General features: G+C 42.3%; 1 protein-coding gene across 1 annotated transcript in view; it reads left to right on the top strand.

Moving 5' to 3' along the window:
* The window catches only part of FTO (FTO alpha-ketoglutarate dependent dioxygenase), a 405,189-nt gene extending 381,739 nt beyond the window's left edge, over window positions 1-23,450 (top strand). Inside the window, exon 9 of the mRNA XM_058280010.2 lies at window positions 21,160-23,450. Coding sequence (XP_058135993.1) covers window positions 21,160-21,313 — 154 coding nt within the window. The 3' untranslated portion in view covers window positions 21,314-23,450. The remainder of the gene's footprint in view (window positions 1-21,159) is intronic.
* Window positions 23,451-23,927: the final 477 nt, after the last annotated feature.

The following is a 23,927-nucleotide window of genomic DNA, read 5'->3' as shown; positions in this document are numbered from 1 at the left end:
CACTTTCTTTCGCGCTAGGCGGCTCTCCTTACGGGGTACACTCATTGTGTGGGGGGGTCCCCTACACGGGGGACACCCCTGCATGGCAGGGCACTCCTTGCATGCATCAGCACTGCACATGGGCCAGCTCCACACAGGTCAAGGAGGCTGGGGATTTGAACCACGGACCTCCCAGGTGGTAGGCGGACGCCCCATCCATTCGGCCAAGTCCACTTCCCGCAATAGCATCTGAAAGAATAAAATACCTAAGAATAAATTTAGGGAAGCAGATGTGGCTCAAGTGATAGAGCTTCTACCTAACATATGGGAGGACCTGGGTTCAGTCACTGGGGTCTCCTGGTGAAAAAGAAGAAGAGAAAGTGTGCGCACGCAGCACGCCAGTGCCTGTGTGAGTGCCTATGTGGTGAGCCAGTGTCTGCACAAGTGAGTCATTCAGCAAGATTATGATGCATCAAAAGAGAGACAAGGGGAGAGTCAAGGTGAAGCGCAGCAGGAAACCAGGAACTGAGGTGGCGCAATTGACAGGGAACCTCTCTCCACGTCAGGGGTCTTCAGGACCAAATCCCAGTGAATCCTAGAAGAGACAAAAATGAGAAGAGAAGAGAAAAGAGAAATAGATACAGAAGATCACATAACAAATGGACACAGACAGCAAAAACAGCAGGGCAGGAGGAAGGGAAGGGGGAAAATCAATCAATCTTTTTTTTAAAAAAAAGAATAAATTTAACCAAAGAGGTAAAAAAAATTTTACTCTGTGAACTACAAAACATTGCTGAAAGAAAGTAAGTAATGCCTAAATAAATGGTAAGACATCCTGTGTTCATGGATTGGAAGACAATATTGTTAAAATGTCAATACTGCCTTAAGCAGTCTACAAATTTAATACAATCCCTATGAAAATTCTGTCAGCCTTTATTGCAAAAATGGAAAAGCTGATTCTCAAATTTATATGGAAGGGTGAGTGGCCCCAAATAGCCAAAATAATCTTGAAAAAGGAGAATGAATTGGAGAACTTACACTTCCTCATTTCAAAACTGACCACAAAGTAATTAGGACAGTGTGGTATTTGCATAAGGTTAGACAAAGAGACCAATGGAATAGAATTATCCACAGATAAATCCATACATCTATGGCCAATCGATTTTCAAAAAGGGTGCCAAGTCCATTTAATAGGATTTAATAGTCTCTTCAGATAGAGCTGGGATAGCTGGAAATCCATATGCAAAAGAATAAATGTGTGTTGGTAAAGGGGTGTTGTGTGGGAATTCCAAACATATGCATGATTGTTTTGTAAGTTCACAACCTGTCTAATAAAAATATATTAAAATTTAAAAAGAAGAATAAATGTGGACCCCTACCTCTCAACAAAAACTATTTCAAAATGGATCAATAATCTAAAGATAAGAGCTAATACTATAAAACTCTTACAAGAAAACATAGAAAAATATCTTTAGGACCTTGTAGTAGGCAATGGATTTTTAGATTTTATACCAAAAGCACAGGCAACAAAAGAAAAATTAGATACAATGGACTTCATCAAAGGGAAGAACTTTTGTGCCTTAAAGGACATTATCAAGAAGATGGGAAAAAAACCTACAGAGGTGAGAAAATATTTAGAAACCATGTATCTGATAAGGTTAAATATCCAGAATATATAAAGAACTCTTCATTTGTTTTTTAAAGATTTATTTATTTCCCTCCCCTTCCCCCCCTCCCCCCGGTTGTCTCTTCTCTGTGTCTATTTGCTGCGTCGTCGTCTTTGTCCGCTTTTGTTGTTGTCGGCAGCATAGGAATCTGTGTTTCTTTTTGTTGCGTCATCTTGTTGTGTCAGCTCTCCGTGTGGGCGGTGCCATTCTTAGGCAGATTGCACTTTCTTTTGCACTAGGCAGCTCTCCTTTCGGGGCGCACTCCTTGTGCGTGGGGCTCCCCTATGCGGGGGACACCCCTGCATGGCAGGGCACTCCTTGCGTGCATCAGCACTGCGCGAGGGCCAGCTCCACACGGGTCAAGGAGGCCCGGGGTTTGATCCGTGGACCTCCCATGTGGTAGACAGATGCCCTAGCCACTGGGACAAGTCCGCTTCCCTATAAAGAACTCTTTGAACTCAACAACAAAAAGACAAACGACCCAATTCTTAAAATGGGCCGAGGATTAGAATAGACATTTCCTCAAAGAAGATGTTCAGGTGGCCAGTAAGTACATGAAAAGATGCTCAACATCATTATCTATTAGAGAAATACAAATTAAAACTACACTGAGATACCACTTCATGGTGGCTAGGATTGCCATATCTTAAAAAAACTAAAACTAACAAGCATTGGCAAGGATGTGGAGAAATAGGAACCTTTGTACATGGTTGGTGGGAATGTAAAATGATGTAGCCACTATGGAAAATAGTTTGACAGTTCCTCAGAAAGTTAAACTTAGAATTATCATAGGACCCAGCAATCCCACTTCTAGGTATTTACCCAAAAGAATTGGACAGGAACTCAGACAGGTATTTGTATACCAATGTTCACTGCAGCATTTTTAACAATAGATAAAAGGTCAGAGGATCCTAGTGTCCATCAACTGATGAATGGATAAACAAAACATGGTATATCCTTACAATGGAACATTATTTAACTGTTAAAAAGAAATGAAGAGAAGCGGACTTGGCCCAATGGATACAGCATCCACCTACCACATGGGAGGTCCTCGGTTCAAACCCCGGGCCTCCTTGACCCGTGTGGAGCTGGCCCATGCGCAGGCTGATGTGCGCAAGGAGTGCCGTGCCACGCAGGGGTGTCCCCGCGTAGGGGAGCCCCACGCGCAAGGAGTGCGCCCCGTAAGGAGAGCCACCCAGTGCGAAAGAAAGTGCAGCCTGCCCAGGAATGGCGCTGCCCACACTTCCCGTGCCGCTGACCACAACAGAAGCGGACAAAGAAACAAGATGCAGCAAATAGACACAGAGAACAGACAACCGGGGGAGGGGGAGGAATTAAATAAAATAAATAAATCTTTAAAAAAAAAAAAGAAGAAGAACACACAGCGAATGGACACAGAGAGCAGACAACTGGGGGGAGGGGAGAGAAGTAAATAAAAAATAAATCTTTAAAAAGAAATAGAGTGTGCTGGTACATGCTACAATGTGGATGAATCTTTTAAGACATCATGTTGAGTGAAATAAGCCAGACACAAAAGGACAAATATGGTATGAGTTCTCTTATACGAAATACTTAGAATAAGCAAATTCATAGAGACAGAAAGCATAATATGATTATCAGGGTAGGGGGAGAACATGAGTTTTGGTTTAGGATGACGAAAATAGTCTGGAAATAGTGACAAAAGTTACACAGTATTGTCACTGTATTTAATATCAAAAAATTATCCACTTAAAATGGTTAAAATGATTTTTATGTTATATATATTTTACAATTAAAAATAAATATATTTTAAATTAATGGAGACTGGCTGTAGGATTTCAGCATATTATGTAATGTTATAAAGGCATCCAATGAAGGAACTAACAATACTGAAAAAACCTTTGGTTATCCATTGCTGTATAACAGACTACCTTAAAAAGTAGTGGCTTCAAACAACCATAATTTCTTATTCCTCACATAAGATTTTGACCTTCTGTGGGTTGACTAGGGCTCAGGTGGACCTTCAGTTCTTCTACTGGAATCACTAGGGGTGACAATAGTCAGGTAGCAAGGGGGCCAGAAAGGCTGGGTACCGGTGGGACTCTGGGCCTCTCTTTGTGCATGTGGTCTCAGGGTCTTGCCCTCTCTAAATGGCCTTTCCATGTGGTCTCTCCATCAAGGTATCCAGGCTTCTTACATGTCAGCTCATGGCTCCCCAAAGCACGAAAGCATTAGATGCCAGCCTTTTTAAAGTGGCCCAGTGTGTCACCTCTGCTGCCTTCTGTTGCTTAAAGTAAGTCACAGAGAGGGCCAGCCCAGACTCAGAAGTGAATGCCAGAGGCATGGTCCATTGGAGGCTAGTTCCAGCAAACTCCATCCACGCATGTACAAAGTAGGGGAGAGCTAAATTATCATGTAGCATTTGCAGAAAGCCTTCAGATGATATCTAAATTTGGCACGGTAGAGATACAAAAGGGAACCACCATAAGAAACAAATTTGGGGGTGGGATGGACTAGTGTGAGAGACTCTTGCTTTTCATTATTAATCCTTTGATATCATTAGCTTTACAACCGTGTGCATTATTTCAAGAACATTATACAGTAGTGGTGTGAAGTATGGGCTTGGGGCCAGACTGCCTGGGTTCATATTTTGGCCACATCACACTGAAGCTGTGGGACCTTGGGCAAATTCCATAACCACTTGGTGCCTCAGTGTTCCACTTTTAAGATGGGGATAATAATCATACCAACCTCCTAAACTTATTAGGATTAAATGAGATAAATGTGTAAAACACTTAGATTGCCCTCTGCTACACAGTAGATACTAAAGAGAATAGTAGCTAGTTACAATTATAACATTTGAGGAAAAGGAAAAAAGCACACAGTGAACTAAGACCTGGATTCTAGTCCTGACTCTGCCTCGAACTTGTTGAGCAAGTCTTTTAACCTCACCTTTAAATGGAGGGGGCATGAGATAAGATTATCTCCTCAGAGCAGAGAATCTGCCAGATTCAAAGTCCGGAAGAACTAGTCATAGCTGTCAGAAATTACCTTGCTGAAAGATGAGAATGCCCTCCCTTCCAGGAGAGAGCTTCAGATTCTTTACCGTTTAACCTGCTCCTTCATCCTCGCACTATACCCTCTACAGAGAAATAACTCACAGACTCGCTCACTGCCTGCCCAAAGACCTTTCTCCTGGGAAAGAACTTTATAAATCATTTTAAGTTAGTGAGCATAACTCCCAGGTGCTTACATGAGACCAACTGGAAAAGGACATTAACTTGGAACCAATTAAATTGCTTCGAGTCTGTAGTTGCTGGCCTCCTGAACGAATCTCTCCCAGAAGACTGCTCACATGGTCAACCCTCAGTGAAATGGTGAAGAGGGTAAATTGGGCTTTGGAGACCCCCACACCTTCCCCCCACCCCTGGGAATGCAGAGCTCACATGCTGCTCCATCAAAGCAGGAAGCAGCATGGGCTGAGAGGTGACTTAAAGCATTATTCTCCTTAGTCACATTTTTTAAAATTATGTTTTCTTTTTTCTTTTTAAAGATTTATTTATTCTCTCCCCTCCCCCTCTCCCCCCCCCCCAGTTGTCGGCTCACTATGTTCTTCTGTGACGGCTTCTATCCTTATCAGCGGCACGGGAATCTGTGTTTCCTTTTGTTGCGTCATCTTGTTGTGTCAGCTCTCCGTGTGTGCGACACCATTCCTGGGCAGGCTGCACTTTCTTTCATGCTAGGTGGCTCTCTCCTTACCGGAGCGCTCCTTGCGTGTGGGGCTCCCCTACGCGGGGGACACCCCTGCGTGGCAGAGCACTCCTTGTGTGCATCAGCACTGTGCATAAGCCAGCTGCACATGGGTCAAGGAGGCCCGGGGTTTGAACCGCGGACCTCCCATGTGGTAGGCGGACGCCCTAACCACTGGGCCAAGTCCGCTTCCCCTTAGTCACCTTTTAAAATGCGTCTCCTCCTTTTTCCCCCATATGCTTGAGAAAATGAATTAATGGTGGATTTTCTGGTATTGGTGGAAGACAGAGCCAGAGCTGCTTTCCGAAGAAACAGTGTCCTCCCAGCTCTCTAGTTGCACTTCATAGGCTACTGCTGAGGGCACTTACACATGCGGTGCTGGGCGAGGGACTCAACTGGTGCCTTTGGGCACTGGGATCTTTGTGAGTCTGTCTCCAGCTAGAGAGAGCAATTTCAATTAGGAGGAGCAAGCTTCCCCAGATCTTGCAGTCTCGCCGGGGCTAACCTATCAGCTAAAACTGCAGAGAAAGCATAATGGACCCTCAGTAAGATATTCCCTGCCAACTCCCAGGTGGTCTCAACTGCAGAACCGTTCTTCCAAAAAGTATAAATTCTAACTTAGCAGTCTGCGGAGAAGCCTGGCTCCCTGGCAGGCCAGGCGTGGGGGCAGGAGGTTACAGCAGCTAATCAAGTCCTTGCTGTGCTGCCCTGACTCACTACCAAGCCCTGGCCCGTTCCCAGCTGACCCCACTCCTGTGATGCTCAGTGAGAAGCCCAACTTCTCCATTAATCGGCCTGTTTTCAGGAGCTGGAAAGGTGACTTGTAACAGGCCTCTTGTTCCCAGACTCCTCTATAATGACATTCTGCACAAGCAGATGTCATCCTTTGATTCCTTATGACCTTCTGAGTTTTGGCAAATGAGAAAGCACCTGGGATCCATGGTGAAGGCCTAAGGGTGTCTTTTCCTGCAAAAAAAGTCTACTCCTCCACTCCAGCCCTGCCAGGCACAGGGCATGCTCATTTTCCCTATTGGAAACGCCTTCTTCCGGAAGCCAGGGGGCTTGGAGATGAGGTGGCCAATACTTCAACCTGGAGCATTTACCAGATGTGACTCCGAGTCTCCGTTGCTGTCCTCAGCTTGACAGATGAGAAAACGCTGCTTCATTGTCCTTCCCAAGGTCACCCCACGAGCAAACACTAGTGCTGGGAGAATGAGCTCACCCCAGACAGTGAAGAAACCAGACTCAAAGCTTTGCATCAGCCGGTTAGACCAGGGAATATGAAACTGTAAGAAATAGATACTGGCCTGTCCCTCTGCTAACTTCCTCCTCCAAGATGCCCAGGTGAGGAAGTTGTGGTTGTGATGATTAATTAATAAATCCACCTGGTTAATCTGAGCTTTGGAGGCTACACTAGAACCCTAAGGCAATCTCTTTGCAATTCCTCACCCTTTCTTCCCGAAGCTCCATGAGCTCCATGCAAAGGTGGCATCGCCAGCAGCACAGCAAAATCTTCAGTTGGAGGAGATCAGAATTTGGGTCTGCTGTCTATTGAAGCACAATTTTTTAAAACTCCTTTCAAACCAAGTCATTTTAGAAGCAAAGCTGGCACTGACTCAGAAGACTTGTTCAGTCTTCCGTGGCTCTCAGCATATTGAATTACCCTCCTTCCTCAGCTTGAATCCACAGCCCCAAGATAAAAAGAACAGCATAAATTGGATGTGAGTTGAGTTCTGCAGATACACATCAGGTGAACGTGGACACACAGGGAGGCTCTGGCGGTATTTCTTCTTTTCTACTCGAGCAAAAGGGAACAAGGCATCAAAGGCAATGGAACAATCAGTTTTAGAGCCCTCAGTCCCTCCCAGCCCCATCTTAAGGAAGAGATTTTGCTTCATCACCTGAATGCTGTGTGTAGGTCAAGCATAGTTGTTTACTCCCATGAAGTGACCCAGTTGCTAAAGGAGTCTAGAGCCTTTCTGCAGAGCACTGACAGAGATTAGATCTCTTCCCTGCTTAAAACCCTCTAGTAGTTGCCCATCTCAGAATAAAATCCAGTCTTCTGGCTCCCTCTCTGACCCCGTCTCCTCCCTCCTCTCCCATCAGCCTCCTCTTGCCAGAGTGGCCTCCTTGCTGTCCCTTGAACATACCTAACCCACTCCCACCTGGCATACCTGCACTTTTCCCCCGAGTGGACACTTCCACTGCCACCCTCTTATTCATTTCCCCACTAGATTTGCTACAGAGCATTTATCTCTAGCTAAAAGTATTTAGTTGCTTACATCTGATGACAGAGAATGCTGACTTCTCATCCAGATCCCATTCTTTCTTTCTTCCTTAGCACTGTTAAGCAAAAACAAAACTGAATCTCAGCACAGAAGCTCAGTTTTGATGGGGGAAAGGAAGCAGACAGTGCACCCAGCTGAAAAAACCTATCTTACCAGCCTCCTTTGCTGTGCTCCTTTGCTGCACCCAGTGAAATATGGATGGAGGTATGCCCTCCTTAGAAAGAGGACAGACAGCTGGTAAGGGCATATTTTAGCCGTCTCCCCTTTCTCCTGCTCCCTGCCTGGGACGCTCGGATGGTGGCTGGAGTATCCTGGGCCATGTGGGGACCTCAGGGCAGAAGCCACCTGCTAAGAATGGCAGCGCAAGAAGGTAGATGGAGCAGCCTGCGTTCCTGACGGTTTTCCATGGACTGCTTTCATGTGATCCTCCTCAGACCTCTTGAATATGAGAGAAAAATAAACTTCCATCTTTTTTAGCCACTAATGTTTCTGATCCCTGTTGCTAGCAGCTAAATGCAGTTTATAGCTGAGAAACCTATTTCTTGTCAGATCTTCCCCCACCAGAATGTAACTCCCACAAAACCTGGGACTTTGTGTATCCAGGTCACTGCTGTCTCTCTAGATCCTGGTTGTGGTAGATTGAATTATGTACTCCCCCGCACCAAAAAATATATATGCTCTTAATCTTAATCCGGGTCCCTGTGTGGGTGAACCCATGGTAAATGGGACCTTCTGAAAGTGATACTTTTAGTTAAAGTGTGGCCCAACCAATCAGGCTGAGTCTTACCCCATATTGGTGGAGACCTTAGGAAAAAGAAACTGGAAGCCAAAAGTCAGAAAGACAACAGGGAGAGGCCGCAGGTCAGCGGAGACCAGAAGAACAGACACAAGGATAGAGTAGGTCATGTGACAGGAGGCAGAGCTGTAAGCCAGGGAACCCCAAGGAATGCAGTGAGCCAGCACCAGAGCTCTACATACTTTGGGGAGAAGGCATAGCCTTGATGACACCTTGATTTTGAACTTTGAGCCTTCCAAACCATGAGCCAGTGAATTCCTATTGTTAAGCCAGCCAGCTGTTTGGTATTTGTCATAGCAGTCTGGCAAGCTAAGACATTGATACCTAGTAAATATTCCTTACATGAATGAATGAATACTAAAAGCTATAATAAAAACTCCCTCCTGCACAGATCCTGGGAGTTTATCAGTAGGCAGGCACTTAGTAAGCGACATTGAGCAAGCTCTCATCCTTCTTGATCACTGAACCTGGTATAGCATAATATTTACGTGAGCAAAAGCAATTTTAATTTGCAAATGTTTAACTGCAGAAATATTGTCATTCATGTCCTAGGAATATAAAATGCAGATACACTTTGGATTTAAGACCAGAGCATGTCTGATGTCTTTAGAGTTCAAGGGCTTATTAGCACAGCAACCTTGATGCTATAGTTGCTTGTTCTTCTTCCCTTTCTACAGAAGAGCTACACCAGATATAATTCTGTTCCTGTTTTAAAATATCCAGGGAAACGGTTGTGGCTTAACTGATAGAGTGTCTGCCTACATATGGAGGGTCCAGGGTTCGATACCCAGGGCCTCCTAACCTGTGTGAAAGAAACAAAATATGTAAATATTATGAGATATATTATAGGAATTGGTGCATGCGATTGTAGGGATTGAAGAGTCCAAAATCTGTAGAGTAAGCCATAACTTGGAAACTCCAATGAAGATTTTGATGAATTCCCCAAGAGAAGCTAGCTGGCTGAAGTAGAGATAGAAATTCTTCTTTTTGACTGCTTAAATCATCAGTTCTCCCTTTAAGTCCTTCAACTGACTAGATGAGAGTTCTCTCACTGCTGAAAGCAATTTCCTTTCTTGATTATAGATGTAATCAGCCATAGATGCAATCGACTGACTAATGATTTAAATCCATGAAATATTCTCACAGTAACTATCCGGCCAGTGCTTGCTTGACCAAACATCAGGATACCATCCAGCCAAGTTGACACATGAACTTAACCATCACAGTGGATAATGGTGATATTTATTATTCCTTCTTTGATTCATACTTTTTCTTGTTATTATTATTAAATTGTTATATAGCAGAGAAATTAGTTTCATTTTAAGGAGGAACCATCCAGATGTAAGGTGATTTCAATCACTTATGCATGCCACAATATTTACTGTGGTTACTGTGTGCCAAACTCTGCTCTAGACTTTGAGGATATAGCAATGAGCAAAACAGACAGAAATCCCTGCCTTTAGGGAGCTCGCTCTCTCCTCTCTCTCTCTCTCTCTGTCTCTCTCTCTGTCTCTCTCTCTCTCTCTCTCTCTCTGTCTCTCTCTCACTCACACACACACACACACACACACACACACATCAAATGGTGTCAGGGCAGGTAAAGAGGATGGGAGGGAGTACAGGGCCTGGAGAAGTAGAGATGCCACTATTTTAAAATAGAGTAGTCAGGAGGCCTCAGTTATTGGTTTATGTTTAAGGAGTATCTGAAGGAGAGGGAGCATAGGCCACATGGATATCTTGGGCGGGGGGGGTGGTTTCAAGGTAGAAGAAACAGCAGGTACTCATACCTGAGAGTGCTCTTGGCCTGCTTATTGTAAATAAACCAATATGACTGGACCAAAGTGAACAAAGGGACTAGTGGCTGTAGAAAAGGTCAAGGAATCAAGGGGAGGGGAGGGATAGTTCTTGTAGGATCTTGTGGACCATTGTAAGAATGTTGGCTTTTACTCAGCTTTTAAATCAGTGCAGAGATTAAATTTAGCAGAAGACTGATATGTTCATAATAACCTGGCATTTTAATTTTGGCCCACCATTCACTATTTTTTAAATAAAATTTTATTGAAGTATATCATTCATACATGAACATACATAAACAATAAGTGTGAACATATAAAACAAGCATGCATATCATCACCCAGGGCTCCCATACCTCACCCCACCACCACCACCTTGCATTATTGTGAAACATTTGTAACAAATTATGAAAGAAAATCATCGAACTATTACTATTAACTGTAGTCCATGTCTTACATTTGGTGTATTTCCCCCAACTCACCTGATTATTAATACCTTGTATTATGTATTTGTTAGAGTTCATGGGAGAACATTCTCTTATTTGTCCTGTTAACAGTCCCTCTTCTACCACCAGATTCCCTAGGTTATCCAGCCCCATGTTTTGTACAGTCCATTCCAAGTATAGACCCAGTGGCTCTCATTTACATCACAGAGTTGTGCTGTCATCACCTCAATTTTAGAACATTTTCATTACTCCCAAAGGAAAAATCCCATACTCCTTATACCCCTGCATATTGTCTCTTAGAATTGATATATCTTCTTTGCCACTGCTACAAAAATACTATCATCCATAAGTTACCTTGGTTATAATTTTCCTATGTATCTCCATATTCTTAACACTTTGTAAAGAGTAACATTCTTACACTATTAACCACAGTCATCATCCACCACTGAAATCACTATGTTATACATATCCTAGATTATTCTCTGATTTCCTTTCAATTGACATTTACGTCCACAAACTTGAATTTGGGCTACCTCACTCTAGTAGCCTTGGGCACCACTGAGTTTTCTGCCTTAAGTGTTCTTGACCTGTTTGTGAATGTTCTGAAAAAAGAGTAGAGAAACAAGGACCCAGTAGTCTCATGTTTGATATAAGGGTAAAATAAACTTGGGAGATGTTTCTCAGCATTCAAAAACCAATTAAGCAGGTTACATGGAAATATTTCTAAGAACAGCAGTACAGTGGAAATAGACTGACAGGTAAGCAGATGGAGGAACCATCAACTCAAATTTATTTCACAGCTTACAACTCAGATGAGCATTCCAAAGTCAGAACAGCTGGCCTTTTATTTGGTAAGCCATTGTCCTTTGCTTTGCTCATCTCTCAGGAGTATGAGTGGATTACGCTCAAATGGTAGTCTGTCTGTCAGTCTTTGACTTTGTAGGGGAAAAATCCTTTGTAGAAAATAGGCTCTTTGTATAAATCAGATACCTCTGTAATGTATGCTCCTTCCGTGGATTATAAAGTTTCTAAGGGCCAATAATAAAAAATATTGGCCCTTTGGCTTTTATTTTCATGACTGTATTCATTACCTATGTGACTGCTATTATCTGATTCTGCGTAAATGGGATTTAGCCAAATAGTCACAAAAGAAAAATCTTCAGATTTGCAAGAATTTTGAAAAATATTATAGTGCAGCTGAAAAAATCACAGCAGCCTTGAATTTCTGATTGTAAGTTATTCTAGAATTTTTCTGAAGTTTGAAACTGTCCCACGCAAACAAGTTTCAAGCTACAGGGAAACCATGAAATTTGGAAAGGGTTATCTTTTGTCCATCATGGTCCTTTGTGGTTTACCTTTGCTGACAGAGGACAGCAGAGAGACCATATTCTTTAGCTGAAAGGAGGGCTTGATACTGCCCGGTGCGGATTTTGTTCCAGTAATTGCATCAAATTGGACCTTCTGCCATGTTGAAGGTATAGCATTCATATCACTCATTAAGTCATACTCCTGTATGCTTTCCCTCCCAATGGCAGAGTCACTGGCAGAATATATTTTCTTCCAAAGTGTTTGTTTTCATTGTTGCCCTTTAAAAATAATGAGTTCATTCTATTCTCTTGCAAGGAAAGTTACTCTAGACTGCTTTGAAATTGTATATCTTTTGTTGAGCACATTTCTGCAGTGGTTCCATAGCTTTGTGTGCTGGGGAACCCAACCCGTCCTCTCTTAAAGCTTCTAACCGAGCTGCCGCAGACTGGATACACATAATCGTCCAGCCCATTTGACCTTTTTATTGTTACCCTTGGGCAGGTAGAAGTCATGCAAGTTTCAGGTGACCCTATCATGTGACCAGAGAGCAAAGGTCAGCAGCTCCTAAATGTTCAGCTGTCAAGGTAGCCCATTCATCACCATCATTATGTAACTGACAAGCCGACAAATGAATCTGGGGATAAAATTGTTCTCAACCTTCTCTACCTCCTGGGTTTACATCCCAGTGGTAGGCCAAGCAGTCTCATGTATTAAGTGGTTCCCGGGACCTGCCAGCATGCCTAGAATAGTGGAAAGGACTCCAGGAGACCTGTTCTATGTTGCCTGCTTAGGGGACCAAATTGCAGGCCTAAGAAAAGCCAACTCTGAGTCTGGTTTCCTCTGAAATAGAGAGGATGCTAATGTCATTTCTCCATGGACCCAAAGACACCCACGTACCCTCCCACCCCTATCCCTTTCCACCTACAGCACTTTTGTGGTCTTTTGTTGCAGGTTAACCTGGCCTGATTCTAAGATTCTAAGTGCCAGGGGTACTTGTGAAAATTAAGATTCCCATGGCCTGTCTCTAGAGATTCTGACATGGGGCGAGGTGCCTTGGGGAAGCAATTTTTAATGAGGGCCAAAAGTGATTCCTTTGGTATCTGTTTGGTTTTTTGTTTTTGTTTTTGTTTTTGTTTTTGTTTTTGTTTTGGAGTAGTACAAAGAGCTTGTGATTTGGAGTCAGACAATTTAGCTTCGAATCCTGAGTCTATCCCTTATTTGGCTTTGAAATCTTAGACAAATTAGTTAATCTGTGGGTCTCATTTTCTTCATCTATTAAATGGGAATGAAAATAGAAATGTCCTTATAGGATTGTTTTGAGGATAAATATTTAAATAGAAAGCATATACAGTACCTGGCACTCATTGTTAATATAGGCTATTATTGTTTTTATTGTAAAAGTTTACGGGAACCATTTCAGAGGGATGGGGATTAGGGAATGCTATGAGGATTACACAGTATAATCATGTGGGTTGGGAAGGAGCTTTGGTTGGAAAAGCAGATACTAACAGTAAATGGGAAAAGGCACCACATTCCCCTGGACACCTAAAGAAAGAGTAGAAATGCCTTCGAGCCTTTTCAGGACCCAAATTTTCCCTGACCTTTAGACCAGCAAGAGGTTCTTACCTCCCTCATCTCTTTACCCCCTGATCTCCTGGGGGTCTTTTCTGAGCATCTGCATGCCTTGTCCCAGGGTCTTCTCTTCCTTTGGAGGAGCCTTTGCCACAGGCCAGGGGAGCTCTTAGCAGTGACTTAGAATGGAAAGAGGCCCTGGTTCTATAAGCCAGGAGGAGGGAAAACCCCTTATCGAGGGAAATTCCTTCTTAGAATCCCCCCTAAAAAAACCCAACCCTCCACACACAAAAAAACACACACCTAATATTCACAGCTATTGGGCTATACAGATAGTCTTATGAATGTTTTATTTCAGAGACATTATAGGTAATATGGGTATTGAGGGGAAGTCTTGGAACTGAAGAAAGCCATTGTTTGTATAGAAAATGCCAAACAAATGTGGAGAACACAAGCTGTTTATAGCAGCCGGTCATTGCCTGTCCTATTCCTTTTTCCTCCCAGTGAGCATCCAAAATTGTCCCACAGTAAGCACTCCAGAAATATGCTGGTGGCTTGGCTAAGATCCAGCAGTGTCATCCATGCTGACTGGCAGAACAGCACTTGGGAAATGGCTGGATGTCTGTGTGGCTCAGTGGCGTTCTCTTGGTATTCAAAAATATTTGGGGTATATTTGATATTCAAAGCATTTTTTAAGCACTTCAACAGACCATCTTGAAGCTGGCTTCTCGGTTCTCCCCTGAAGTATAAGGCCAAAGCAGATTCGTCTACAATTAGAAGTTAGGTTAAGCCCAGCTTCTCAAGTGGTCATGGCTGAAAAATACTACCTGCTAAAAGGGTATATTGACCCAGAAAAAAAAAAAAAAATGACCCCTGGGTGAAAGTTTGGCTTTTTCTCACTCCCACATGTGTTGACTTTGCTGATCTGGAAACATTAACATGCATAAGAGGCATAAGAGGTTAAAAGCCTTTCAAAGAGAAAATGAACATGTCCTTGGTTGGAACTCAAAGTTTAGGAATTGGTTTGGCTAGGTAAAGTGAGTTACACATGTTTAGCAAGCTGATTTTACAAAACTGCCTTTGTCAAAGTAGATCATTATGATAGATGCAAGCATGACAGGTTGCCTGTTTATTTGCATAGCTGTCCACAGCACCATGATAGCAGAAACAAGAAGTCCAAGAAGACAAATTATGAATTCCTTAATTCATTCTTATCTTTTCAGAGCATTTAGCGTGTCAAGAGTAAGATTGTTAAAAAGAAGACTACATACAATTCTCACCAGACATTAAAACAAATTATTTGAAGGCAAAGCATAGTGAGATTATGAAAAACAGTACAATGGAGTGGCCTGTTACTTAAGGTTAGATTTTAAATATAGTGCTTAGGGTAAAAATCATGTGGAGTTAAAATTCTGCACAAAAATCCCTTAAATTGTACATAAAGTACTGCCAGGGATTTAGATACCATTTTATATGAAAAATAATTTCCTTTAAACACTGAAATCACTCTGTGTAGTACGATGTTGTGACGCTAATGGGATCTGGAGACTGAAACCAATAGAGAACATTCCAGTCCCATATTCATCCCAGGCTCCCTCCAAAATATAAGGCCTACCTGCCCCATGTCTCCTAGGTTATTGTGAAGATTGCTGGGTATTGAAATTCTTTGGCACACTTAAACAATGTGAAAAATGTAATTATCATTTTAATTAGCAGTTGCTCTCTTCTTTCCCATTAAGGAATTCTCTCTTTTAGGGGTTCATTTTTCTTGTTTCTTTAATGGCTTATGTTTGGTAATATTTTTCCATCAAGTTCTAGGTTTGTGTGTATGTGTGTTAAGCTTGCTTGTCCCAGTGCTAAATTTTTTAACAGAAAGTATTTTTCCTGAAGTCTTTCTTTATCATTTCATCAAGAGTAATGGAAATGTTACCTGTCCTTCCTTATTTGTTGCAAAATTTAGGGACAAGGAAGAAGACCTTATATGTTTTCTTAAAATCAATGGCCAGCACATTACTGTAAAACCTATTGATTAAAAACACAAAGTATAATGTTAGTCATTTAGTCTGTGAAGTGATGCAATAAGGGAAGAAATTTATCCTTTGACTTTTGCATTAACCTTTTATTGACTGCTTGCATACCCATAATTAACACACACTTTAGCTAAAGTGGTTAATTTTAGCATGGCCACCAGTGTTCACTAATGTAGCTGCAACCCTGATCATCCCAGTGTAAGTGCAGCCCTGGGGGAAATCAGGCGGCAGGGGGGTCCTGTCTGAGTTACACCTGCGGGGAGCAATCTGGATAATCTGCTGGCTGGCTAGCCAGAATGACACCTTGCTCTTGCTTCCCTTATGTCACCAAGTCACTCAGGAGGATCATTCCTTAGTAGCAAAGAGCTTGGGGAATGGCTTATAGAGTTCTTAGAATCTAAATGACATGAATTTGGGAGGGGAAAGAGATGGAATCTATACTATTTTCCTTTGCTGCCCTTGAAATGCTCCATGAAAGGGGCAGTATTTTCTGAGTTTATCCAAGTTTATTTGCCAATGCAAGAAGCAGTAAAGATAGGAATAGAGAGGACAAGGTTTTCTAAAGGGAAAACTGTAACTTTCCTATGGTTGAGCTGGAATTGGAGTGGCCTGCTATTCCTGGGAACACAGACTCTAAAGATATTATTTAACTTTCTTTGGAAAAGAAAGAAATAAATGAGACAGTCATTAAAACTGGCTCATTTTCATACAAAGGCCAGTGTGGATGACATCTAGCAGTCCCTGGTCATCTGGGTAGAAATTTTCCCCAAATAGAAATGTTACTTGAACCAAAAACAAAGGTCCGTGTTTCATGCCTTTGTACCTAGATGGTCTTTGCACACATTGCACTGTTCAGCCACAACTTCTCAGTTTGAAGAAAGGACAATCAGTAGCCACTTGGCAGGCAGGGCCATGGCAATGGATGTTGTAAAAGGTGGGAAGTAACTGAGAGGTAGGGAGCATGACCAGCGTATCAGCCAGGATTCTTTGGGTAGCACGTGACAGAAAAACCTAACAAACAATAAAGACTCATGACATTCCAAAAATCTAAGTGCAGCTAGCTTTAAGAAAGAATTGATTTAGCTACTCAAACAATATCACCCAAGACCCAGCCCCTTGTGGTATGAGAGTAACAGAATGACTATGGTAAGTCCAGATAGCACATCCTAATAGTCTGAAGACCAGGAGGGAAGAAAGTCTTTTCCCTTAGCTCCCATACTAGTCCTCTGATTTACTCTCTGTCTATTACCCAGAGTTGGGCCATGTACCTCCCTCTAAACTACTCCCTGTGATTAGGAGAATGAGATACGCTATTTAGCTTAAGCCCTTCTAGACTCTCTCCCGGCTGTAGAGGTGGAGTTAATCCCACCCAGTCCCCCATGTCTCAGCATTAGGAAGGACTAGATACCCCACAGGAAAATTAGAATCCTGTTGGTGAGAAAAGTGGACAACAAATTTCTACCACAATCAGTATTCCTAAGACATTTCTTATGATAGCTTGGGACCCCTGTATTTTGTTAGGGACCATAAAGTATGTATGTTAAAGAAACAATCCAACTTTGTTTCCGGTAAAGGCCAAATTAATCTTAAACAACCAGCACTTAGAAAGTCCAACAACAGTGCTGCTTATTAATTCTAGGTCTTCAGGAACAACTACTGAGTCTTTCTGAATCTGAGCATTTTAGTCTGTAACAGCTTGAATGCCTAAGCCTTGGCATCTTGGAATGTCACATTGCGATAGAATTCAGCCACAGGCTCAATTTTATTCAAGCCAGAAAAAAATGGCTCCTGTATCTCCTGAGCTTCCCCTAGAAAGAGCCAAGCCCCCTGCCACCGGGAGGGAGGGAATTGCCACATGTACAACAGGCAGCACTTTCCTTTCCATCTCTTACCTGTCGCTCGTAGTAGCAGTAGCAGTAGAAGTAATGATAGTGATAATAATATTTAATATTTATTAAGGACTTACTAAACTTAACGTTGCTAAGCACTTTACATGTACTCATTTAATCTCCACAACAATCCCGTAAAAGTTAGTATTATCATCGCCACTTGACAGACAAGAAACTGAGGCTCAGTGAGGCTAAAAGGCATGCCCAAGAGGCATATATAGCATGCAGTCTTAGCCACTATGCTGCAGTATTCTGACTTCTCCATCTTAGGAAATTGAGACAGACGAGAGGCAGAATGAGTGATTTGAGCAAGATAACTAAAACCCCGAGAGGAACATGTTTCAAATAATTCTCAACGTTTTTTCAGTATCACAGTCTGATATGATATTGAATCAGATCATATTATATCTGAGTTGGGGGTGGCTGTCCTTTCTCATAAGTAAATACATACATACATATAGCCTCGACCAACAAGCCCTCTGCTAAATAAGCCTAATCACTATCACTCGGAAATTGGGAAGGACTGCTGGACAGTCAAGGAAGAGTTTTCCATTTGAGCTACACCCGCCCTTTAAGGGAACTTGAAAGTTCTGAATTAAGACCCTGAAGAAACCTATTTATAGATCATGATCTGTCTTGTTATTAGAGTACTGAAAAAAATTTCTATGGAACTTCACACATTTTTAGTATTGGAGTTAAACTTTTTAAAATAGCAAATACATATTTGTTTAAAGCTTGCAGCTGCCTTCAAAAAAGAGATGTAGATGTAGGGGATATTGCATGAGATTTGGGGCTAAATATTTTATATAGAGGAGTTAATAAATAATCATATTTTTTATATTTACTCATTACTATGTATGTAATATGGTACACATTTTCATAGAATTCAGGCTTTTTTAGGCAACTGTTTTTGCTATATAATCATAGACTCCTCATATATACCTGGCTATTAATTCTTTCTGCTTTTATAATATGAAATGTAAATGGAAGAGTCTTCATAGAAAAAAGTAAACTTTTACCATGCTGCTATGGGCTGTGATACTTTACTTCCCAAAGTTCTTGTCTTTTTTCTTCATGTACATATTTGACAGTGTCTAAAAACCCGTTTTGAAATAACTTGAAAAACGATTAAGTCACATATTGCCTTTAAAAGCTCAATTCATTTTTAAAATAAAGTATTGTAAAACATGGTCTCAAGTTTTAAATACACTTTGGATTTCTTCTGTGAATTTTCAAAGTTAACACACTTATAAGCATGAAATTCAGTCAGCTTCTGACTGTATTTTTTTTTATTTGTTCAAATGTGTTTTTCTTATGTGTATTATAAAAATGTATCTTATGATCTCTTATCCAAATAAATTTGTAAAGGCCAAAGAAAGAAAGGATGGAGGGGGGGGAGTGGGGAGGAAGGGAGGAAAGAAAGAAAACCGAAGGAAGGAAGGAAAACCCAGCAAAGGGTTCTACTCCTAGCCTGCATGGAATAGGCAAACATATACACCTCTTTGTCTATCAGGCCTGCATGTGAAAGAGTAGTTCCCATACCAGCCTGTCTGTTGATGAGGAGAACAATGGCAGAAAGCCACGCAGCAACTTTGCCCCAAAGAAAAGCCGGTGGGCTTCACAGGCTTGTACTATGCCACATAAGCAAACCTCTGCAGGAGGTTTTAGCATTTTTAACTTTCTCAAAATGAGGGACCAAACCCACTTGACAGGTGAAAAAGCATCTCTATTGACTTTTTACAACCCTTATGATATTCCAGGTGGATCGACACTTATCACAGCCCTTTAATCTGCCAACCAGGAGAATGTGTGCACAGACCATTTATCCACTGTGAGATTGAAATGCTCAATTTGGAATAACTTTCCCTACCTAGTAAATTGAGCATTACTCTATGATTCAGAGGCAGAGAGCAAGCACAATTTAAAAAGCTTTGCAGGGTTGCTTTGTAATTAGTCTCCGCTTGCCTTGAATATTAATTTCCTCCTTGTCCCTTTCATGTGATTTAGAGACTGTCTCTGGACCAGAGATGCACCCTCAGAACCATGCCAGCCGGCAGCAGGGTCTCTAACACCTATTATTAAGTAGTCTGCCGAACGCGTCCTCTGTTCTTCAGTGCAGTGCGTGGCTTATCAGGGCAAACAGTTTAATATTTATGCTAAGAGGATTGTCAAAAGCAGCTTCTGTTGCTTTAATTCCTGTTTTAAATAAATAATGAGAACATTTAAACACATTACTCTTCTTGGGGCCCTGAGGTCAGCTAATCTTATTATTTATGAAGTGATGTGCTACATAATAGTACTTAGTGCATGTTAACAGACGCTATTATCAGGGCCTGATGCAGAGAGCTGAAGATATATTGGGATGTTATGTGTAATGGACGGCGGATTGAGTGCACAGGATGCCGGTGTGGCAATTAACCACACACGCAAATAGGTGTAAAGTTGAAGTATGTTTTCCCAAGGGGATCCCCTCACCATTAATAATTCCCCAGAGAAGAAAATGTCCTTCAGTTAGGAACCCTCCCTACCATCAGGCTTGGAAATGGGGCCTGGATATTCCTTGCTTTGATCTCATCGCAGTAAACCCTACACAATCAGAAAACATTGGGTATGAGCACTTTTTAATTGATTTAGAGAAAGATGCAGGGAAGGCAGGTTGAGTGGGGGTGGGGGAAGGGTATACAACTCTTGCAAATGTACTCATAGCATTTCTTTTGGGTGCACACACTGTCATTGCCATGTACTCCAAGAGAGTACAGTAATTGTTCATTCCTTATTGCAATTTGTGTTGCCTGCTCCCTGATCCTCATTTTTCAGATAAATGAAGCTGAAGCCATTGAGCTTTCCCAGACTAATTTTAAATAAGCTGGTCTCTCTGAGAGATAGATGTGTGCCAAGGTGTGATGCTGCTGCCCACCTTTCTTCTTACAGGGCTATAATTTAGTTGCATATGATAATTAATTTCTCTACTATTGATGAATAATCCATTTAATAAAAACTGTGATTTAAGTGTTTTCCTTAGGGACTAACTCTTGCTACCCTCTTAATTTAATTTTGTGGAAGTTTTCCCCACCTATTCATCAGCGGAAATGATTATTAACCTCTATTTGCATATATCCTTATAAATCGGGCTCTCCTTGGAGTGCCTTTTTCTGAGCATGGCAAGCTGGGACACTTGTAAATCTCCAGGATCTCCAAAGTCAATCCTGGTCTGTAATATTGTTTAATCTATTCCTGGATGTTTTAATGCAGCAAATTCAATTTAATCTTTCCAAGTAATCTAGTAATACATTGAAATCCCACAAACATTTAAATCTGATAATGGCTTAATCACACACTTTAAATAACAGTTGAGATAATGAAAAAATAATTCACCATTTTAAAGGCAGAGTAACTGAATTTCCCTGATGATTGGCTTCTAGGAAGCCACTCGAGATAATACAAATCTGAGAATTGCAAAAAAGAAGTCCCAGCACCATAAAAGAAAATTCTTCGGTCTTATACACATTTTTTTTCTGCCTTGCATACTCCTTCTTCCCTATCACCACCACAGAGGATTGTTTTTGGAGCATTTGCCAGCATTGCTCCAAGTGTCCCATGCATTTGGGTCTTCCAGAAATTTCCTCCTGGATTGGATTAATTGCTTTTTCTCACTCTTGCAGGTGCCAATCTCGAATTGCCCGAACTTTGCCTGTGGATCAGAAGCCAGAATGTCGGCCATATTGGGAAAAGGATGATCCCGCGATGCCTCTGCCATTCGACCTCACAGACATCGTTTCAGAACTCAGAGGTCAGCTTCTGGAAGCAAAACCCTAGAAGGAGCACACATCTTAAGTGGAGGAGGAAAAGATATTTTTGGTTCCTCTCCTCCAACTTTGTCATGGGCTTGGGCAGCAGTATTGTGGGTAGACATCTCTTGGCCATTAAATTGTAGAACCTGGGTCTTAGTTGGGAGAAGCTAGGAAAGGGAGCCATGAAGATTAAAAAGGTTTAAAATGTGACATTGTTAGAGTCTGATTTGGGATTAAACAAGAACACCCTCCTCCCTCCCCCCTCCCTCCCCACCTGCCAAAAAAAGAAAAAAACACTTTGCATTTGGACTTTCAATGTGAGCTCCTCAGCCCCGAAGGCCCACAGGAGGCTACAGAGGTACCTGTAGCCTGTGACAAGCCTAACCTACTTTACTCCTCCCAAGTCTTTGCAGAGACTCTAGAGTGGACCCAGACATCTGGGGGAAGACAGAATTTAGAGGCGTTCATCCCTCTATGTTGTCGGATACAGCAGCCACTAACTACATGTGGCTACTTACATTTAAATTTAATTTTAATTTTAGTTAAAAATTCAGTTCCTCAGTCACACTAGCCACATTCCAAGTGCTTAATAGCCACATGCAACTAGTGTCTACTGTATTGGCCAGAACAGGTATAAAACATTTCCGTCATTGTTGGACAATGCTGCTGTAAAGAGTTTGAGAATAGGAGATTCCCTTTTCCAATTCTCTTTAGCTGTTATCCCCATAGGAGAAAGAAATTAAAAGAGAAATGACTCACCAAAGAGTAGCCTCCTTCTCTAAGAGAAACCTAAGTAACAACCTGAGTTACAGGGAGGTGTTACAATTTGAAATAAAGTTGATATTCTGTTTTAGGAAATTTCCCTGATCTAATGAAATAGATACCATCCCTGTTTGCATGACTTCCTGGATTCAGGCTGCGGAGTCCAGTTTCATCTATAATTCCCCTATTCATTTGTAATGGCTTGAAGAACCCCCTTGCCCCATGCTGATGACTTTGGAGCATCAGAGAGATGATGGAGAGGAGAGGTTAAAAATCTGGCCCCAGTGTCAGAATGCCTGGATTAAGATTCCTGCTAGCCTTGTGGCCTTTGGCCTATCTTCATCTGTGTAATGGGGATACTAAAGGTCCCACCTCACAAGGTGAGGATTAAGTGAGTCAGTCCAGCTACAGATTTAGAACAATTTCTGGCATAGAGTTAAGTACCCAATGCGTATTGGTAGTCGTGTATTATCAGTAAGCTGCCCTAGATGCAGATGTTTCCCTCTTCCTTCCTTGATCCTTGAACCAGCTTTGTCCCATGCTACCATTAACTCATGTCCCCCTTTCTGGCCTGGCTCCTGCCCTTTGGCACCCCTAGAAATGATGAGATAGTTAGCCCCTCTCCCCAGCCCCTTGACTTCCCTTGTAGATGTTCACAGTAGTTTAGAAGCTGAAGAACTTTTGCTCCTTGAGAGGCACAATGAGAACCAAAGCCTTCCTGCCATTGGAATCTCATTGTTTCAAGGTCACCTTTATTCCCGGGAAGTCAATAACCTCAGAAGAGTCATGCTACACAAGGCAGCCAGGGCTTTTATCGTCTTGAGATTCAGATCATTCAGACCTTGGATTAACTCCTGATATCCTGGAGCCTTGGTTTCCTCCTTAATGAAAGAGATGAAACGCTACCTCACAGGGTTGTCCCAGGCCAGGCACCCTTGGGGCCATCTAGTCCAGTGTTTTCTTTAGCCTCCATGGTGTTTTTTTCCTTTTTATATTTCATTAGGTGCTGTGATTTTTAAATTGGGAGATTTCACATAAAATGAAATGTCACCTTAAATTAAAATTCAGACCATCGGACAGCCTTGGGCCTCCATCCAGGCAGGGCAAAAAGCTAAATAGTGTTATCTGCTCTGAGGTGGGGCATGAACCCTTGTGTAGTTTGCAATGTTCCCTGTCACTCCCCATGATCATTTATTGTAAACCTGCCCTCCTTTTCCCCTTGTACCAGCGCTTTCCAAACCTGTTTGCTTGCACCCTTATAGTAAAAATATTTTGTTTAGTGCTTATCCCAGTATATGCATAGAATTATTGAACTGTATTCGTGGACTGCTTGTACTAATATGTCATGTACGTCATAAAACATTGGTAAACAATAAAAATATTAAAAGGATGGGATAAGAGACAAAGCCTCTGATATTTTCTCCTGGCCTTTCAGGGGCTTGGCTTGCTTCATTGGCCAGGATAGAGCCCAGGCGTGGGTATTTTTCAGGTTTCCCCAGGTGATGCCAGGTGATGGCACCCAAAGTTGGAGGAACCACTACCTGAAAGGTGGGCTCAGATGTTCTCAGAAGAAATGATGGCTCTCAATGAGCAGGAGCTCAGTGGGAGGTTTCTGGTGGGGGTGAGGAGGGGGTAGAAGGAGAGAAAAGGAGGCAAGAGATGTTTAAAAAGGGGTCCAGTGCGCGTGCTGACAATCCCCTCATCTCCTACAGGGCGGCGGGAAGGCCTGCTGCTCCCAGTGAACCCGTGAAGGGCTTTCCTGGGAACACAGGCCCTCCAGGTGTGTGACTGAGACAGCAGCCTTGCCCCTGGGACTGCCTGGAGGCAGCGACCCCCACCTGGGCCCAGCCAGCCCCGACGGGATCCCTCTGCTTACG

The sequence above is a fragment of the Dasypus novemcinctus genome, chromosome 18 (assembly GCF_030445035.2).
Source record: "Dasypus novemcinctus isolate mDasNov1 chromosome 18, mDasNov1.1.hap2, whole genome shotgun sequence".
NCBI classification, from domain to species: Eukaryota; Metazoa; Chordata; class Mammalia; order Cingulata; family Dasypodidae; genus Dasypus; species Dasypus novemcinctus.
This window is presented reverse-complemented; position numbering and strand designations above follow the sequence as displayed.